This window comes from Brienomyrus brachyistius, chromosome 8 (genome assembly GCF_023856365.1).
Source record: "Brienomyrus brachyistius isolate T26 chromosome 8, BBRACH_0.4, whole genome shotgun sequence".
In the NCBI taxonomy this organism is placed as follows: domain Eukaryota; kingdom Metazoa; phylum Chordata; class Actinopteri; order Osteoglossiformes; family Mormyridae; genus Brienomyrus; species Brienomyrus brachyistius.
This window is the reverse complement of record NC_064540.1, coordinates 167610-180916: the sequence shown is the minus strand read 5'-3', so window position 1 is coordinate 180916 and position 13307 is coordinate 167610. Positions and strand designations below refer to the sequence as shown.

At 39.9% G+C, this 13307-nt stretch overlaps 1 protein-coding gene across 6 annotated transcripts in view; it reads left to right on the top strand.

Annotated features, from left to right (window-relative positions):
- Window positions 1-8945: 8945 nt before the first annotated feature.
- Window positions 8946-13307, top strand: part of tox2 (TOX high mobility group box family member 2) — an 86785-nt gene continuing 82423 nt past the window's right edge. For 3 of the 6 annotated variants that reach the window (XM_049021911.1, XM_049021916.1, XM_049021910.1), the window contains exon 1: window positions 8946-9180. In XM_049021911.1, coding sequence (XP_048877868.1) covers window positions 9076-9180 — 105 coding nt within the window. In that variant the 5' untranslated portion in view covers window positions 8946-9075. The remainder of the gene's footprint in view (window positions 9181-13307) is intronic. The other 3 variants (XM_049021914.1, XM_049021912.1, XM_049021909.1) reach the window with 2 other exon arrangements.

Below are 13307 nucleotides of genomic sequence, written 5' to 3'. Positions count from 1 at the left end.
CCAGCATAGCTGCAAAGGTCCAGAGAGGAGTCGGCCTTTGACGTTTGCTGAAATGAATCTCACAGGTAAAAGCTATAGTATTAACGCGACCAAGAATTGCAACCTTGGATGACAATGACAATTAGCTACATGCACTAAGAGATGACATTTCTGTAGCAGTGACAGATTCCCGTTCTTAGTGGTACAGCCACGAAAGATACACGTATTCCTTGTTTAATTTCCTAAAGCCATGAAATATCAGTGAAAATACTGAAATACTCTGGATTATTAGAATACAATAGTTGTTTTTGGGTGAAACATGCAGTTACTTGTGGCATATTAGAGATATTATATACAAGATTATTATATTAAAGTTGTGTTTGCGTGAGGGTTAAAAGCGAACGTTTTGTATATGTTTCGATGATCTTTCACTTGACTGTTCAGATGTAAGTATAGCTTTCAAGAATATTGAATCAAAACTGATATTTTTGAAAACAGTGCCACATTATCCAAATGTAAGATAGACAAAACACAGCATGTTCACCACAAGATGTTGCATGATGATTTGGATTTTGTGGCATCTACACAACCCAGTGCTTTATTTCTTTTGAGAATCTGCTAGAAAAAAAAAAAAAGATTGACTCAATGAAATATGATAATTTGCGCGTTAACATGCTATCTGACAAAGATTTTATTTTATGAATTTCTAAACCCAGCACAGTGGGGGTAGCTGAAGCTTATTTCTCTGTGTGCAGATTTTAAACGTAATCTCTCATACCTCAAAATACATAATTTCCTGTTCCCCCAACACTCTGCCATTATCCTGTAGCTAAAAATGACTTTACAATAGTTCCTTGTATTATACGGTGAAACTCAGAAAAAGCCGTTGTTCCCATAAAGTACGCTGCCCAATAAATCATCTGCAGACATCGCACATATCCGACACAAATGTACCGATGCATTATCTGTGCAGTTATTAGTCATTGTTATTGTTTTGCAATAAACATGTTTTTTTTTTTATGTTCATGTGACTGGGTTCTCATTGTTCTATGAGGGCCCTTGGTTCACGGGACAATTCCAGCTAGTGTACTGGAGCAGAGACCCGCATGTCGCAGTCTCCCACTTAATGGAAACGTGGAACGGAAATGGAAACTGTCTCCTTCATCTTTTTACTGGAATATGTGAATGTGGTGACTCACACCCAGAACCCCAATATCTTACATGGGTTACACGTCCCCTTTTTAATTTTCATTGCGGCGACAATCAGTTAACTGTATTTTAACACATCAGTGCTGGAACAGACTACTGGAGTGGGCTTAGGTCTTATAAACAAGTCGCCGGTAGATTTGACCACAGTAACGCTACGAAATCTTTACACTGCAGTCCAAGAACCAAATGCAGCCACACTTTTATTAATAAATACCATACTTTAATTGCAGTCCAAAAAAGCCTTCTAACACAACATTGCTTATTTTAATAATGGTAATGCTGATTTTATCTATCGATATGACAATGGGACCATGATTCCATGAAACCCATGTCCTCTTTCTGTCCACCTGTCTTGCATATTACTTCTGCAGTCACACTGTGTTTGCAAGTGATCCCAAGAACCAAAACCAACCTAAACTGCATATTCTCAAACATCACAAGGAAGCCAAATTGACTGGAGGAAACAGAGGGAGAAGGTGTAAACTACACGCACGCATGGACACGCACACACACACACAAGTTTGTAATTATATCTTTGCGGGGACCCTCCTTTTTTCCTCTGCGGAAAACTCTAACCCCAACATGACGACCTTAACCCCTATCCAGCCCTTACTGTAACCATAAGTAACCAAACAAAATATGAGACTCTTATATTAACATTTTTACTTTTTTGATTGCATTCACAAATCTCTGTGGGAACCTGAAAAAAAATGGTCCCCACAATGTAAAAATAACACTGATAATGGTAATCATCATGAGCAAATGGAACTTAACATACCGTAATGGTAATATAAACCTAATGCACACACACATACACACACACACACACACAGATAGAGTCAGCGATCAAACCCTCAGCCCTGCAGGTGTGATGGTACAGCACTATTTATTCCCTGAGACACTGTGTCCTGTTTCATTTACACCATTCTCTTGGATTCATTTTTCCATTCATTTTGAGTATTTATGCATGGAAATAATGTAATTCAATGTTTTTTCCTTAATCTACTGCTCCCTTCCCAGTGAAGTGGACATTTGACTTTCACTGAAAATAAGTGCCATGGTGAATATCAGCATTTTCTTTTTACATTCGGGCCACAAAGCCGAATGGAAGGTAATTGCCAGTTACAATAAGCCAAAAACTAGGGTACAAGTAACAAAGTCACCCTTAATGTTCTTGGCAGAAAAACTCCGGAACTCAGAAAGATTATTGCTTGGATGCTAAGCGTTGATGTACAACTTCAGCATTATCAGCACCAGATATAGCATTACATTTCACACCACTTACTGCGTAATTTGCCATTATTATTTATCCTTGCAAATAATACCTGTTTAAAATTGTTGAATTTTAAATGATTTTAAATCAGTGTGCGAGGGGTTTTTCCTGTACTGATGAGTGAGACCATCTAAACACATAAAAATCACTTTTATTATTTATTATTTTTAAAAGCTATCCAGTGGACTTAAGAGCAAGCCTGTAGAGATATATTTGTAACTAAGCTGTTCTCGCGTTGCCTGTGATTTAACAGCACAGGTTTAATGTAAACAGGAAGCACAGACCAATCACAAGGTCCTGTTTTGCAGTGGTCAGCAGTCTGGCCCTAAGCACCTCTTTATTTTGATTGATAAACACATGTTTCTTTTGGGTTGCATTTCACCATTTAAAATGGAACGAAAATGATGGGGAGAGTCAAAATGATGACCTAAGCAGAAGAGCACTGTATCCAGTCTAAAATTACTGAAGAAGTGTTACTTGAAGCACTTAAAGTAACTGAACTCCAACCACAACATCTGAATTGGTCGAAAACTTTGCAAGCATGCCTCTATTCACAAATTGTGAAGCAAAACAGATCTGACAGTATGCCATATAATGAAAGGAACAGTAACCTATCAAACCAGTACCCTTGCTCAAAATATTAAGCAAACAGTGACACAACTGGCTAACAGATGGATTGTGAGAGGCAATCATCAGACAGCAGGAAACATGACTGATCAGTAAGGAAGCCGGATTGATCCTGGAGAACATTGTTTAATGGACTGCATTTATATAGCACTTTCCTACTCCTATGAGTAGTCACAGTTCTGTACATTTCAGGCCTCACATTCACACACCCATTCATACACCGGTGGCAGAGGCTGCCATGCAAGGTGCCAACCTGCACACAGAGAGCAATTTGCGGTTCAGAGTCTTGCTCAAGGACACTTTGATGGGGTCAGGAGGAACCAGGGCTCAAACCTGCAACCCTCCGGTTGCCAAACAATAGCACTACCGGCTACGCCTCCATCTACATTTTGTAAATAACAGACTCTGCAAAGACCTAGCACATGGTCAAACGTAATGTACGATTTTCACAGCGCTGGATGCTGGATTTTTTATATAAATTCTTAAGGCACATTAAAAAACTAAATTGCTTTTAAATATGAATGATGTAACTGGCCCAGCTTTTTATCATGGTTCTTTCCCTCCTAGTGGAATCAGTTCTTAAAACATAACAAATGAGATTATGTCTGTTTGCAGTATTCATTTGGCCTTTTGCTCACAATTATGACAGCATGGTGAGTCCCTACATATCATTTTGCAGGCTCTCTAAACGAGGGCACCCAAAGTCCCAAAATGGCTAATTTGGGGAAAGGGAAATTTGTCTAGCTAAGCCAAAAAATTGGCATGCATGGAAGGAAGCTCACTAGAGAAAGAGAGCAAGCACTCAAGGAGATGCCATAACAGCACTAACAGGATTGCTGAAAGAAGGGAACCCGAAAATGAAGAACTGGTCTGGTGCCAGGAAAGAATTGAAGCATTTATTCAGTTGGAAAGAACATTAGCATCTGCCCCTGCACTGAAATTGCCACACATGGGAAACCCTTTCCATTTGTGGTGCTTGGTAGGTAATCTCCTTCATCACTAGGACAAAGAGTCCCAGAAAGTTCCTCCTATGGAGCGATGGCCTAGAATCCCAGACGAATGTCTAATTCTATAAAAGGACAACACCACCATGTGACGATGGGCTGAAAAGACCAGGCTGTGAATATACTACATATCCTTTAGTAAAACTGATCAACTCCACCACCATCAGAAGCCATTCCTGGTACCTGAAAAGCAAAACAGAACATTTCCGACAGTAGTTTAAGACACAAGAACTAATGCAGCATCCTTCTTGGCTGAAGAAGGCAGGATGACTGGCTACTGATTCTGCCTAGAACTGGTCACAGAAGCAGATGAAGACCCCTTATTGGATGAGATGAGTTTGAACCATGACGGAGTTACAGTCGCATAACAAGCTGTGGTTGATGAACCACATGATACTGTGGCCCATGGAAAAAGGCCTAAAACAGGAAGTCTGCTGGCTGAGTCTTGTGCCTTGTTTATTGCTTTGGAGTTATCAGGACAAAAAAAATACTCAAAGGTTCTATCAAAAACTGCTATGCATATAGAGTGGTGTACAGTTCCAGACAACAGCAGATGCAAAGGGGAATCATTATAACAGCAGGGACACTAATTAGACATGCAAGTTATGCGATGATGCTGATTGTCACATACAAGTTATATTATTACAGTACAGTAATAGCAGATCTGTCAAGGTACTGTACCAGTCAAAAGTATGGACACACTAAGCTGTCTACAAAGGAGAGCGACAATGTCACATGACCTGGCCACCTGACCTAAATACAGCAGAAATGGGTTTGTAGGACTGAATGAAAAGCAGCCAACGAGTGTTCATACAATGGGTGCATATATCTGGGATCTGCTTCAGGATAGCTGGAAAAGCACCCCAGGAGGCCACCTCATGAAACTGGTGCAGAAAAGAAAGTAGAATCGGTCAGTCCCTGGATCAGTTGGGGTTAATTTGCCGTCCACTGGATTTGAACAGGCAACCTTCCGAGTCCCAACCCAGAGAGCTGCCCACCCCAACAATTGATTTTTTTTTTTGTTTAATAATTTTTGGTCAGTGTTTAGTCTCATTCATGTTATGTTATATTTTTTATGTCTTTATAATTATTCTAAAATGTAGTGAGTAGTGCAAAGAAACCTTTCCACAAGTAAGTGTCTCCAAAGTTTTGACTGGTATTGTATAACCAGCATAAATAATAGTAAAGAACCTAAAGAAGCAGGAAAAAGACATTCTATACCAGTGGTTCTCCTGCTCGGTCCTCAGGCCCCACTGCCCTGCTTGTTTTCCAGCTCTCCCTGCCCTGCACACTGCTGATTACCTGGATCAGGTGTGTTCAGTCAATCAGAAGCTGAAAGACAGCTGGGACTCGTGTGTGGGACTCGTGACCCCATAAAGCCCCCAGGACAGACAAAGCCGCTCTGAAAGAAGACATACTGATGCCCCAACCCCTGTTAGAAGAGCCATCAACAAAATTTGGTGATCAGCGGTCATTGTTGACACACCACAGCACACAACAACGAAATGTGTCCTCTGCATTTAAGCCATGTGTGACACAGCAGGGGGAATTCAGTGCCCGGGGAGCAGTACATGGGGGCAGGACCTTGCTGGTCGGGGATTCGAACCAGCAATATTTCAATTGCAAGTGCATTTCCCTAAATATTAAGCCACCACTGCCCACAAATCCACTGAGGGGTGAGTTAAATGGGATTACAGAAGTTATACCAATTGCTCTCACAATGTACCATAAAGAAAGACACAACAGACCTCCATCAATTACTGGCACACTGGCGAACGTTTATGAATACAGACAAACTTCTACATAGCATATAGAACTACCCAGTGGTGGATAGTTCAGGTCCAGAAAGTAAAAATCCAAACCAAGGTTTTGCTTCAACCAACCCTTTGAGTCCTCTGACAATGGGACTGCAATTAATGATGGATTTGGGATTTGATCCAATAATTCTTTAATACCCCACAGAGAACCTATTTTTTCATTGCCTGTAATAAACAATTTTTCATATATACAGAAACATCCCTTTCAGACAGTTTCCTCTTGCGCCCACAGTTACTCCTGTTGGCTTTTGTCCGTCCTTCGTGGTGATGTGCTGGCATTAGCCTGGGCACCATGGTTCTCTATACACCCCAAAGCCTTGCTGTCCTGGTCACAGATACGGCAGGGAAATGCGCACCAACAATCTGTCCACTTTTGAACTCTGATAAGTCTCCCGTTATGTATGGATTGCATGCACGGCTGTGCTATTGCTCTGCTAATTCAACCTTCACACTCTGCTCTTACTGATGGAATGTGCGATCAAAGAAGATTGGCCACCAGGTGGCAAATATATAGGCAGGAAAACCTCAAATACCATTTTGGCCAGTTTCAGTTTATTCCATTTGTTTCAGTTTCATTGTCCAACCCCTGTATGCACATGCAGGGAGGCGGAGCTTCCTTTAAGGACATTTTATAGTTTTCATAACATTTTGCCAGTTGAGCAAAAATAGGCCAATTTATGTGTACAAATGCTACATGTGCACAGTTTTTCCGTTCTTAAAATATAGCTATTTAAAACAAACGTTTGGTCATTAATACTGTATTCTGATGTTGCTATGAGGATGAAGGACTCACCAGGCCAGCTCTATTATGGGCCGGGGCATTGACAAGTAAAGGTAAACCTTGCGATGCTGAGAGCTGGTGAACATGGGTAACTTCCTTCACAGATGTCTGTGAAGTTCTTCTTGACCTATCATCATTGATTCTCGTTGGTTCACAGGGTCACTCTTCCTGAAAAGGGGTCATCAATGGGGGTAAAAACAAATAAATAAAGTAGAATCACTTCATTCTTCCTAAAAGCATTTCGTAATACTGCCCTGCATTGGCATCCCATTCAGGGTGTGTCTCGGCCATGCATCCTGTACTATTCCAGGCCCTTCTATGCTTGATCAGGATAAGTGATTAAAAGATGGATGGATGGAGTACTACCCTGTTATAATGTAAAATGCTTCTAATCTGTTTTTTTGTATTTATGTGCCCAGGGAAGATGGCCTAGAATTATAGTTTGGACAATCCAATCACGTTATTGTTTATATATGTTTTTCAGTTATATAGTTCACAATAAACTTAGCATTTCTTTTTCCTGATAGTTCTAAGACTAGGCAGGATTGTTCTTGGAACTGATGAGTTGGCTAATTGTTATTGGCTAGGATAAGTATTGATATGCCTTAGCAACAGATATGTATGAATGAGTGTGCCAATAAGAATTAGGAGCTCAGAGCGTATATTTGATGTCAAATAACCCGAATCCCTATTAGTCAAGAAGTTTGATCCCGAGCCTTCACAGTAATTGAATTGCATTATTAAAAGAGAGACATTTGCGGCTGAAATTGATTTTAAAATTTGTCAAGACAGCCAATGAAAGTGCATCCCTCGCGACTGTTTCAGCTTAGTTTTGTGCATCAAATTATTTATACTTCCTCAACAACTATATATACATTGTTAACTCCACATCAAACTCACACTGAATCCACTTAGATGGTTTCATGCCAACATTGTCTTATAATGTACTTTTGATTCGATTTACTGTCAGATACAGCCGAAAGTTTAAAAAAAAAAAATCTAGAGAGTGGAGGGTTGAAGATAAATGAAAACAATGGAATCTAGAAACTGCGCTGCACGTGCATGTAGTTCCGGCGTAACAGTAATGAGACTAAACGGCTTTGTTCAGCATTCTGCAAAACTGTGAGCGTCAAGATATCCGAAATTATTCATCGCAGTATTAGAGACAAAAGTTCTTAAGGAAAAAACAAAGGCAAAAAAAATAATAATAAATTGGAGAATGTCAAAATAGCTGAAAAATGCATGTGCAATAAAGAAAGAATTATATTTAAAAAAATCTCATGTTGAAATTCCACAACGAGAAGTTCCAAGAAGCTTGAAACCCGAGATGTTAGCGTTTGCAGGTGATCAGTACAAAACGTTGTATGCTTGTGTTGCTGTATTGTTAATGAAGTCGAAATAACTTAATGATTTTCTGTGTCTGAAGTCTTACGTGTACACCAATTCTACATTAATAATGATGTTTATACCGCTGCGGAAATACATACTGTAGATGAAGACATAGGATAAACAATACCGTGCAAATAATTCATATTTTAAACGAAACGGTTCTTTTATATGACGCATAATCGCATATGATTGCAATCTGAAAGTGATTGCTACTTGAAACTATGTTATTGTAGTACAATTTCTGAATAGCTGGTCTGACGAACGTCATTACATTTGCGGCAACTGCATTTGAAAAGAATCATTAGCATTTAGGTGACATAAAGAAACCATCACGGATATACATGCTCGATTCGTGCTGGTTTCAGATGGCGCTTCCCCGGCTAGGTACAGTCCCGGAATAATGTGAATCTCCCATTAAGGTGGACTTGCTCCCGGTGCAGCCCGGTGGCGCCCCTCCCCCTCCGTCTTTCTGTTCCTCCCTGTTATCAGTAGAGGTCGCATGGCATCGAGCATGGAAAGGAACAAGCCGAAGTGTAACTCCAGCTGAACGCATGGATATAAACACTCCTACATGACAAAGCAGACAGGGGACAGCGGGAAAATAAAAAACAAGACATGACCTGTCCGCAATGACTAGGGTATACGGTCCACCATATGGAACGGCAAAGTTAAAACTTAGATGTAGCTAACTTACTTTATTCGAGACTTATATTGTTACTGAGTGCATTTTAAAAAAACATTTTAATTTTCTGGGGAAAAAGAAAACAATTTAAAAAGGAATATGAATGCAAATATGCCAGTCAATTGAGCATCACTCGGTGCAAACCTGCTGGTGCTGAAATTAGACCGCGAACGGATGTGAGTAAAGGGTGCACTGAAAGACTCAACCCCCTTTTTCTTTCTATCCTTCTGTTTCTTTTTTTCGCTTAAACAATAGAGAGAGCGAGCTACATGCACTGAATCTGCTTTCATGCCGTCAGTCTTACGGACTCTGAGATGGACGTGAGATTTTATCCGGCAACACCTTCTACCGTGGGTTCATGTTCATTACCAACTGATTCAAGTTGCCTGAGCTCTTTGGACTATTACCACTGCAACAAGGTAATTAGGAAATAGCCGAGCTGCTGTTTTTTTTTTTTTAATTGCGCCGCGAGTTTTCTCTTTCCAAGCTGCCTGACGTCCTGCCGTTTATTTTCGTTATTATTATTACTATCATTAGTATCATGACTGTTTTAATAAACTATGTGTGTGACAATATGTCAGTACTCGTGCATGCAACGTTTGCTCAGTCCTATGCTGTCGATCGCGTCTGACATCGGAACCGAACTAAACTGCGAAGTGACGCTGAATGAGCCGGAACAGCGCGAGCTGTTTATGCGCGGATGAGGGACTGCGATGCGTTTCTCGGACCGATTGCAATTCCAACGAATATAAAAATGCCCGGAAACACTGGGCTGGGGTGTCGCTACATTCAGAAAATAATTAGTTTGTAGGTGGAACCTCTCGGGAGAAAATGCTGAGTGGAGTAACCGCCTTCTTTAAACAGTGTTTTTTTTCCGAAACGTTGTGAAAATACAAGGATCAGGTACAAGTTGCACAGCTTAACAGTTTTAGGTAAAACAAAACTCCCACTAATACAGTTGCAGGGTTTTAGTTTATGCGCTGTGTGGCATTTCCCTGTATGTGACCGATCGACGATTCAGTCACTTGTAGCGCACTTTACACGTGTAGCTAAAACGCATGTTTGAATCAAAAAGTTAGGTGCTTAACGTGATGTTTCCCTGCTCTTATTATACAGCCTGAACAGTTTATATAAACGCTTTGCTGTTTCTGAGTCAGTATCATGAAGTGAACGACATTATTTCTCAACCCTTATCGGACTTTAGATGCACATAAATGTCATGTGCAGCTCTGATTTCCGCAGATGCAATGGTGGTTTCCAGATTCTAAGAACATTTTATGCATTTAGCCTTACAGAAATGTGACTGATATTTTAAGAAATGTTCAATCATAGAGTTTACTCTTAATCTTATGTGGCATAAATTAGCACCGGGTTCCATTTCCTGTCAGCGGCTCAAAACAACTGGCTACTTTAGTTTACTTTTTAGGAATCGGAGCGAATCGTTAGCACCTCCCAGCTCCTCAAGGACAATGACAGAGACGCCGGCGACGTATCATGTAGCCCATCTAGGCATAATATACCATCTTTCCAATCTGAGTACGTAATGAAACGAGCCATGAGTTCACGCCGTAGTGAAAACGGGTCAGGTTACGTGGATGAGCTGCTAAACTTGTAGACTGGAATTCACGTGTGTATTTGTGAATGTTACGCCTTTGTCGAATTTTTTTCGGGTTTTTTTTTTTAATTACTTTTTATTTAAGATCTTACTGCTTAGGCGTTACTCCTCACGTACATGACTCGCTTTAGACTTACACACTAAAATCCCTCGGCCACTATAGTACTTTTTCCCACGTGTCTGATGTTATGCTCCTGCTTTGCGGATGATCCGCTCCAGGTCAGTTTGCGGAGCTTATTATTTATGTAAAATGGTGGGCGAACATATTGATTTTGCTTGTAGCTTCGTGTTTACTGGCCGGGATCCGCCCGACGGGTCCGAAGCTCCGTGCGGCTGCACCTGTCGTCCGTCCCATTTAATCTTTTTTATGAGTTTAATTTTGGACTGTAATAACTTTAAGAAAATAGTCTAATAAACAAATGTAAAGGTAAGATGGTGGTATCTTTTGACAATGCCCCCAGAAAATGGCAAACTTAGCGCTTACGTCTATTACAAATACTTTTATGCTATTCTTGCGCTACGGGATAGGAACGTAGGCCCAGACTCGGTAAGTGAGATTAATACTGAAATTCAGGAAATGAAATTATTTTAAAAAGGTTTTAGGTTATTAATATCTTAATAGTAAACTAACAGTGTAACGTATATTAGCGTATGATTTCCAGTTATACTACGGATACATATAGCAGTTACATAATTCATAAAGCACTATTTTTATCAATACTGACATGATTAAAATCGATTTAAATGTACAGTATGACATAATGCGTTAGTTGGGTGAGATTACGTTCCGTGCAACACGAACTTTATGCAGCTCAAGTTAAATAGAGGGACGGAGTTACGCTGCTTGAGGCGTCCTGCCGCTGTATGTGCGCATGCGTACAGACCGTAATTTTCTATGGCGGTAGGTTGCGGGAGCAATTATATCTGTCTTTTTCACTGCGCAACGGGATAAAAAAGCAGTTTGCGCCTACATTAAACATGCGAAGTGATGTGATTTTTGGACGTTAGGGAAAACCATGGTTTTGTTTTTCTTTAAACACAAAGTACACTGCATTTTCTAACTTTTACGCATTCTAGTTAATAATACTTTTTTTGCCCGCATTGCTCGGCATGCATTCGTGTTTTTATTTTTCTGTTATGGAATGAAACGTGTGCAGTTCGTATTAGTAACATAACAAGGAACAAATTATTTTTATAACAGGATAATTTCAGATGGCATTATGGAAAGAAATACTGCAGTTGTTTTCTGAGGGCATGTCTGTTGAACATGAAGAGATGCTGTGATGTTTTTAGGTCGTGAAGCACAATGTCTGTGTTGGCCTGAGAGAATACATGAAGAATTTTCCTTACCGTGTAAGCCATTAATGACACCTTTGTTGAAAAAGGGTCAGAGCTTTGTGAATGAAATATCTTAAACTTTTAATTTACCGTTTGGATCTGTGTGTCATTTATATAACATGACTCACTAAATCATGCTGGATTAAGTGCTCATCGTCAGGACCAACATTTTCTGAATTATAGAAGTCTTGTACTTCTTTTTTAACTACTGTATGTCAGAGAATGAGCAGTCAAAGACTGATTTAATTGCAAAGACAGTAACGGTGATTTCTGAGCACTGAGGCTGCTAATGGGAGATGCATTATTTCCATTATTTGATCAAACACTCTTTGAGGTAACGAAAAAGTATGTAGATACATTCCCTGTGTAATGTATTCCAATTTGACTATTCTGAAAGTAAATAATGATAAATGCATTTTTTGAAATGTTGTTAGAACATGTCACAAGGAATGGGCCTTGCATGAGTTTAATGTGTTAGCATGTTGACATTGGAGTATCATCAGGTTGTAAAATAGCTCAAAAATAGGCGCATAGTACAAATACTTAAACTGTGATTCATGGCTGCAGTTACGCTTTTTATTTTTTGTGCATTAGACCACAAGCGTGATCTGGTTATTCAGCTTTCATCACTTTACAGACAACTAAAAAAGAAAATACAGTATTTATTGTACTTATGAAACATCTGGCTAGCAATACTTTGTGTGTGGTTGGGTTAATAAAGCCTTTCTCTTTTCCTGCCTTCGATGGCCAAGCATCTGTGTTCCACCCTTTGTAGCTACCCGTCTTAAGAGCTGGCTACCATACAAAATAGCCTGCGATGATTTTTCAGTCTTGCGTTACAATAAATCAAAGCGTATATTCATTTTCAGTTGTGGTATAGCTGGCGGTACTTGTACCTGAACCTGAACCTGGAAGAATTGTTTTGCTCTGCAGATAGTAGCTAGCTAATTATTGTTTTGTGCGCACTAACCTTTAGATTATATTGTAGTTATTATAGTAACTTGCCACATTTGCACAAGTCTTTCTGTATCTTAAAATGAAACATTTCTTAGAATTGCTAAGCTGTGAGATTTGGAAGTTTAAACAATGTTAAAGCAATAACTAGGATTTTGTATTTTATATGAAATGTCTCCAGAGTCAATACTTATTCACAAGTTATACAGAAGTGCACATGGTAAGGTTTTGTTGTGTAAGGCTCCCACTGATAAAAAAAAGGTACATTTTGTTCTATTGATGCGTTGTTTTGTAAGATTCGAGTGCAAGAGTTTGATGTGTGCATACTGAATAATCTTGAGGTTCCTGTTGGTTAACTTATTCAGAAGTTGTGGGAGATAAGGAGGCCTCGGACTCAGTATGAAGATGTGTGTCATGTCGCAGTGGCTTGGCAGACCCAAACGCATGATGCCCTTGAGCTTCATGATGAGGCTGTGCGTGAAAGGAGGGAGGGACGTTGTCGATTGCATGACGCGGCCTTTACAGGACGAGGGGTCTCTAGTTTTCTTTTACAGCGAGAGCAACTTTTACGAAGAAGATCGGGGAACTGTGGGAATAAGTTAGTGGCAGTATAAGTTATTTTCCTTCAGCGTTTACTCT